General features: G+C 43.1%; 1 protein-coding gene and 1 long non-coding RNA gene across 2 annotated transcripts; one reads left to right on the top strand and one right to left on the bottom strand.

The window, feature by feature from the left end:
• Positions 1–1,103: 1,103 nt before the first annotated feature.
• On the bottom strand, positions 1,104–2,969 carry LOC147214835 (uncharacterized). The gene is made up of 3 exons (XR_015104298.1): positions 2,858–2,969; positions 1,797–1,896; positions 1,104–1,389 (listed from the first exon to the last, which is right to left on the bottom strand). It is a non-coding gene; the product is annotated as an uncharacterized LOC147214835 (long non-coding RNA).
• On the top strand, positions 2,914–4,413 carry neurl2 (neuralized E3 ubiquitin protein ligase 2). The gene is made up of 2 exons (XM_086140654.1): positions 2,914–3,804; positions 4,059–4,413. Exons 1-2 carry the CDS (start codon positions 3,060–3,062, stop codon positions 4,172–4,174), a joined length of 861 nt encoding a protein of 286 aa, XP_085996780.1. The 5' UTR covers positions 2,914–3,059; the 3' UTR covers positions 4,175–4,413.
• The last annotated feature ends 2,223 nt before the right edge of the window (positions 4,414–6,636 follow it).

The raw sequence follows: 6,636 nt of genomic DNA, 5'->3' as shown, positions 1-6,636 counted from the left end.
TGGGCGCGCTGCATGATAATCCAGATTTAGAGTCTTGCAGCCCCAACAGATGCACACACACACATAAAGTCACCCACGCCACACCAGTACGCAGAGTGAACGCGTTCTAATTGCACAGGAATAAATTGCAACTCTTTTTTAGCTCGGGGGTTGAACTGTACTATAGCCTCCATGGCTAAGCATTGGAGCCCCACTTGTAATTAAATATGATATATTAAAAAAAAAAAATGAATTGTCATTACAGAAGATGAAATAATACATCCCCTCCCTTTCTGGTCCTCCCTCCATCTTGGCCTACATAAAGAACCTCACTGGAAGCCCTGGAAGTGACAATATGAGAAACGGGACTCGGCGGTGCACAGTGTGCAGTCAGGGTGTGGAGGAGGGGGGTGGCGGACAGTGACCCCCATCCATCACGGACTCAGGGAGATGGTCTTCATAGCATTCCCAACTGGCCGGATGACATTTCTTAATTGTGTTTTACTGCAGCACCCATGTGTCTTTAACAATATAATGTTGCATGTTGTCTGTGTGAGACTTTTCATTATTGAACTCCAGGACTTGTTTTCGTGCATAACACACCGTTCGCTCCTTCATTCACAGATCTGGGTCTTCAACGAACCCCATGCATGTTGCGGATTGTGGGAGAAAACCGGAGTAAAAAAAAAAAAAAAAAAAAACAGGATTTGAAGGGTGAACGGTCAAGAGGAAAGTGTTGAAGCTGGTTGGAGAAAAGTGTCGGGTGTGATGAGATTATCGGAGAGAATGAAAGGTGTACGAGACGGAGGTGAGATCAGAGTATTTGGAGATACAGAGGAAAAGACGGGAAGCAGAGGATGATGAAGTTCTCTTTGGGAGTGAGAGGGACGGCACATGTTACATGTTCTGGAGGTAAAGTCAGATAGCGTCACGGGGCACAGACTCGGGCAGGGAACCACACCTCAGAGCAGGAATCTGGATTGAAAGCGCTTTATTTGGATTGAACGGCAGGTAGGGTGTCGCTGGTAAGCCCCTGGCCCCGAGACAGAGTTGCACAGGGTTGGGTCTCACCAGGACGGGCCCCAGGTAGGGTGACGGCAGGAAGGACTGGGTCTCACCAGGACGGGACCCAGGCAGGGTGAAGGCAGGATCTCGGGCTGGGTCAGATGTTACACCGGCCGGCTGGGTCCGGTCGTAACGGGGTAGGGGTCCGGTCCTGGCAGGGGTCTGGGACATCAACAATCCTCCGGCCCCAGGCAGAGTGTGCCGCCGCCCTTCATAGGGATCTTGATTAGCGGCAGCTGGCGCCGATTGCGAATTAATCCCAGCCGTGTCTCCTCTCGCCTGCCGAGAGGAGATCCTGTCATATAGAGATGGTTTGGACATGGACAGGGGAGGGATGGGGAAGATCTGACAGGCAGGAGACCGAAGAGAAGATTTATTCTTCTGTTGTCAAAAGAAATAATATTGATCATCTGAGATTATTTAAATTTATTTTTTTTGTATATATAAATTTACATAATTTATGTATATACATTACATATTTAAATTTAAATTTATATTTTATTTCCATATTAAATGTATTTTAAGTTTTAAAATATTTATATTCATATTAAATGTATTTTAAGTTTTAAAATATTTATATTTTGTATTTAAAGTTTAAATATGTCCTTGTTATATTATCAAACTTTTTAATTGTAACAAGTTACATTTTGTTGTTTTTCCTGGTAATTCACCGCAAGATTTTAAAGACGATTAATATTTTCTGGTAAAAACTATGTCAGATGTTTTGAATATCTAGACTTTGGTTTAATCACTTTGTGTCTCCCAGCGGCCAGCTCCCCGGAGCGCCCATAATCCAGGCCAGATGAAATAGTTGGGAGACGACAGAATCAATACAGAGACCAAAACTGGAGGCTAGAGAGAGAGAGAGAGAGAGAGAGAGAAGCTTTGATGGTTAAAATGAGAAAAAACAACAATCCAATTTGGACCGGGACAGAAAATCCCATATTCTAGAATCCACATCAGTCACAGCGAGAGCTTTCCAGTGGCTTCAGTCCGATACATAATAATACAATGCTCAAAAATAATAATAAAGAGAACACTAAAATAACACATCCTAGATCTGAATGAATTAAATATTCTTATGAAATACTTTGTATTTCACATGGTTAAATGTCCTGACAACAAAATCACACAAAAATGATCAATAAAAATCAAATGTATGAACCCATGGAGGTCACACTCAAAATGAACAGTTTGATTTCACAAAAGTGTGATTGACTTGGAGTTACATTGTGTTGTTTAATATAATATAATATAATATAATATAATATAATATAATATAATATAATATAATTAGTTTAAAATAATCTGGAAAATACAAAAGCAAATGTTGTGCAAATGCAAATTTAACAGATGAATGCAGGAGGGTCTTCAGTCATACATGATAAAAATGGATATCCCGCAGAGAGTTTCTTCTTTTTAAATTTAATTCCTCATTTAATTCTTATGAAATAATCCACTATCGTAAGTAAATCTGCAGGCTTCTCTTTCATGAAGTATTACTTTAACTCCTACTTTACATGAGAATGAAACTCACACACAGTGATTGCATGGACTATATTTAGAGGGCAGCTACGAAAGGCTATTTAGCATATTTTGCTGGCATACGGTATTATGGTAATTGTGCTGCTATTACTGCACAACATGGATTCGGCAAATTAGATGAGTTGGGCTTCCCAGGAAGCTTTATCGCTTCTAATAAGCCCACCGCACGTCTGCGAATGCAAGTAACTGCGGGTATGCTCACGCTGGCAGCCCCCCTCGGCCTGAATCACACGCACACACACACACACACACACACACACACACATACCTTGCCATCTGTTGACATGTGCAGCTGTTCAAAAATAGCTGTCGACCAGAAGCTTCCCAGAGAGAGCAACAGATAGGCAGAGCAACGCTCCAGTCAGTGGGGGTGTTGCTGTCGTCTTCAGTGTGTTTTATGTGGTTCAAAGAGTTTAAAAGCGACTTCTTCCTCCCGGGGCGATTGACTCCTGTCGTCCCCCTGACCGGAAATGGAGCCCTGTTCTGACAACTTCATGGAATTCCACCCCAACCATGGAACCAACGTGGAGCTGGACCACTCAGCAACCCAGGCCACCCGGGTAGAGAGCTTCGCTAATGGAATATGCTTCAGCAAGCACCCCCTGAAGCCCGGGGAGATATTTCTAATAGAGATCCAGGACAAGGAGCTGGGCTGGTGCGGTCACCTTCGGATGGGCCTGACCGCCAAAGACCCCAAAACCTTAGAGGTGGTACCCGAATACTCCATCCCGGACCTGACGGACATGGGCGACAGCTGGATTTTCGCCATCACTCGTAATCACAACAAGATCATAGAGGAGCCGGACGCCGGAGACGACGGGGGTCGGAGGCTCGGGCGAGGGGAGGACGAAGACGAGGAAGGAGTTGGAGGCAACAACATCAAACCCAAATCATTCTTCACGGACTCTCATTTGTACATTGACAACATTCGGATCCCCAGAGACAAGCTGGTGGGACGCAGCCGCCCGGGACGCTTCAGCCACATCCTGGACGACTTGTACAAGACCAACGCTCTGCCCCCGACGGCAAGACGCAGCCGGATCGGCGTGCTGTATGTGACGAAAGGCGGGGGCCTGGCCGACATGCACATAGTCATCAACGGGGAGGACATGGGGGCGTCCGCAAAAGGCATCCCCACCATCAAGCCACTCCATGCGGTGGTGGATGTATTCGCGGCTACCAAGTGCGTCCGGATCATCCAGGTGGAGTACGGATGTGAGTGTCGACAAGCAAACGCACAAAACAGAAAATCCCAGAACAACCTTTATGTTAACAATATTCATAGTTTTTCTTCCAGGTATTTTGTAACCAATTTCCTCCTTTCCTGCTGACAAAGTTTAGTTGTTTACAGAGCATTTTGTCATTTTTAGCGGATACTTCAGGACATTTTTAGTATTTTTAGGTTATATTTTTCATTCATGCTGCAAAATAAATAAAGGAAACTGTTTTTCTCTCTCTCTCTCTCTCAGTTTCTTCGCTGCAGACCTTGTGCAGGAAGGCCATCCAGAAACACATTGTTCACAGGATGGCCATCGACTGGCTGGAGCTGCCAGAGGCGTTAAAGCACTACTGCAAGTACGAGTGAAGCCCGATGCCCGCGATACATCAGAGAGGCCGGATGGACATTACAATGTGGGCAAAAACCTATGAAGCTGTGAGTGCACGAGTGTGCATGTGTGTGTGTATATACTGTATGGACAGATATATAATGGAATCATGATGACGCTGTGATTTTTCATTATATAGGGGAATGATTGTTTGAATCTATTGATTAAATAAATTCCTACAAACGTCTAGCTGTGACATGCTGCTGCGTTTCAAACACGTTTGTGTCAACCTCTGATTTCATACAATGGAAATTATTAGAATCAAGTTCAAGGTGGTGCGTTCCAGGCGATTCCTGTCATGTTGGGTGATGGAATGGGACCAGCAGATGAAGGAGAAGGTCATTACATTCTCAATGAAGAACATATTAGACATCCATCTATCCATCCGTCCATCCATTATCTATACCCCTTATCAGGATTGCGGGGGACGTGGAGCCTATCCCAGCCGTGATTGGCCGAGAAGTGGTTTTACTCTGATCGCCAATCAGTCACAAGGCCTCTTATATAGACATACAATCATTCACATGTCATAAAGAGCAGCAGTCCCCAGTCTATAAGGTGCGGCAGATAAATACATAATAATGTTTAAATATTCCAGCTTTTTTCTTTCAAAATACTCCTAAGGCTTGTTTTTTAATGCAGGGTGCTCGGTTTCCAAGTGGCGAAGCGGTTTTGAAGCCTTCGTTAACCTCTTTGGAGAACCGGTCGCCGCATATTATGCAGAGCGGACTTGGTGCGTGGGAATCTGGGAGTGGGAGTCTGTTAAATGCAGCTTTCTTTTTCTTAATGGTCATAGGCTCTTCTTCTATCTCCTCACTGGGCCTTTTCCCTTTTGCAAAGAAACTTTCCAAAGAAGTCTGTTTTTCTATTTTATTTTGCTGGTTTGTTGGTTTAATATTACTGTATCACGTGACTCAGACAAGCATCTTGACATGCATCAAGAGTGAGACATAGATCAGGGGTGTCAAACGCACGGTCCGCGGGCGGGAACCGGCCCGCCAGGGAGTCTAATTCAGCCTGTGGAATAAATCTACAATTTTGAAAAATACAAAAATATCATGAACTTCTTTTTTAAAACTAAAAAAAGGGTTCCTATAGTGTCTGCTAGGGGTGCAGACTGTTTTAGTCAGTGTTAGCAACACGGTACAACACGATGTGACTCAGAACGTACAGCAGATGGCAGCAATACGGCTTCTGGGTCTGTAAACAGCAGTTTTACTAATTGTTAGAAATGTACCTGCTTTTTTGTCAGCTTCAACATGCTCATCAGCAAGATGTCATTATCAGAAAAGAGAAAAGTTGACATTGAGTGTCTGGTTTTCCAAGAAAAATGGACCACTTCTTATTTGTTTGTTGAGGCAACCTGGCAGCTTGGTGTGGATGCAGCAAGTTTTGGTGCCACTACATGGTGAAAATTAAAAGAAATAAAAGACAGAACTGAGGCATAGTGTTGTTGAAACTACACTTACTTTTCTTTTCTTTGTCCTAAAAGGACATATCAATATTTGTATAATTTACCTGTTCTCCTTTACACTAAAATAAAGAAAACATTTTTAATTAATGTTACTTTGGTCCAGCCCCCTTGACATCAAATCAGACCAAAATGTATTTGACACCCTTGTCATAGATGGATGTTACGGAGAGAATTCGGTCATTTTTCAAAATACACCATTGTTCAGACTCGGATAAAAATAAAACGGAAATAATGTGGGTTATTTATTCTTTCTGTGCGGCCTGCTACCAAACAACCTAGGGGTCGGGGACTGCTGATATAGAGATATACAATCGTTCACCCTCTCATTCACGTCATATGGGGACATATAACAATTCCCACATCTCAGATGAACCATCTAGATGGACTTGGACTGTGGAAGGAACCTGGAGAACCCTTGGGAAACCCACGCAGACACCTGGAGAACATGGAGACTCCACACAGAAAAGCTCCGCCGTGGAATCCAACCAGGGATCATCTGGCTGTGAGCACCACTGCGTCAAAATCAGCTTTACTGTCAATTTCTCTGCATGTACCACAGATAATAATAGTAAAATAATAATAGTGCAAATTTGCAGTAATATGCACTGTTACGTTAAACAGGAAACATTAAACTATGAGCTATGATGTATAAAGTGCATGGAGATACAGATTGATATTTGATGGCATGAGAGAGTAGCAGCAGAGTTTTTTATGTACAGTTTAGTGCAAAGGTCAGTAGGTAGTACCATAATGGTATATGGTGCAATAGCATCATAATGGTTTTGCCGGTGCAGTAGTGCAAAAACAATAAAAAAGTGGTAATGCTTTGATCAATTATCAATTATCATTACCCGTGCTTAGTAATAAAACAAGGAAAGTGTGTATAAAACAGTTTTCTTGTCAAAATCCTCTTATTTCAGCAACTGGACTTGAACTTCTTCACTTGAACTTGTTTTACCCGAGAGG

This window comes from Fistularia commersonii, chromosome 33 (genome assembly GCF_037954325.1).
Source record: "Fistularia commersonii isolate RoL2024-O1a breed Wild chromosome 33, RoL_Fcom_v1.0, whole genome shotgun sequence".
Classification (NCBI taxonomy): domain Eukaryota; kingdom Metazoa; phylum Chordata; class Actinopteri; order Syngnathiformes; family Fistulariidae; genus Fistularia; species Fistularia commersonii.
Note: the sequence above shows the minus strand (reverse complement) of the source record. Positions and strands in the feature narration are given on the sequence as shown.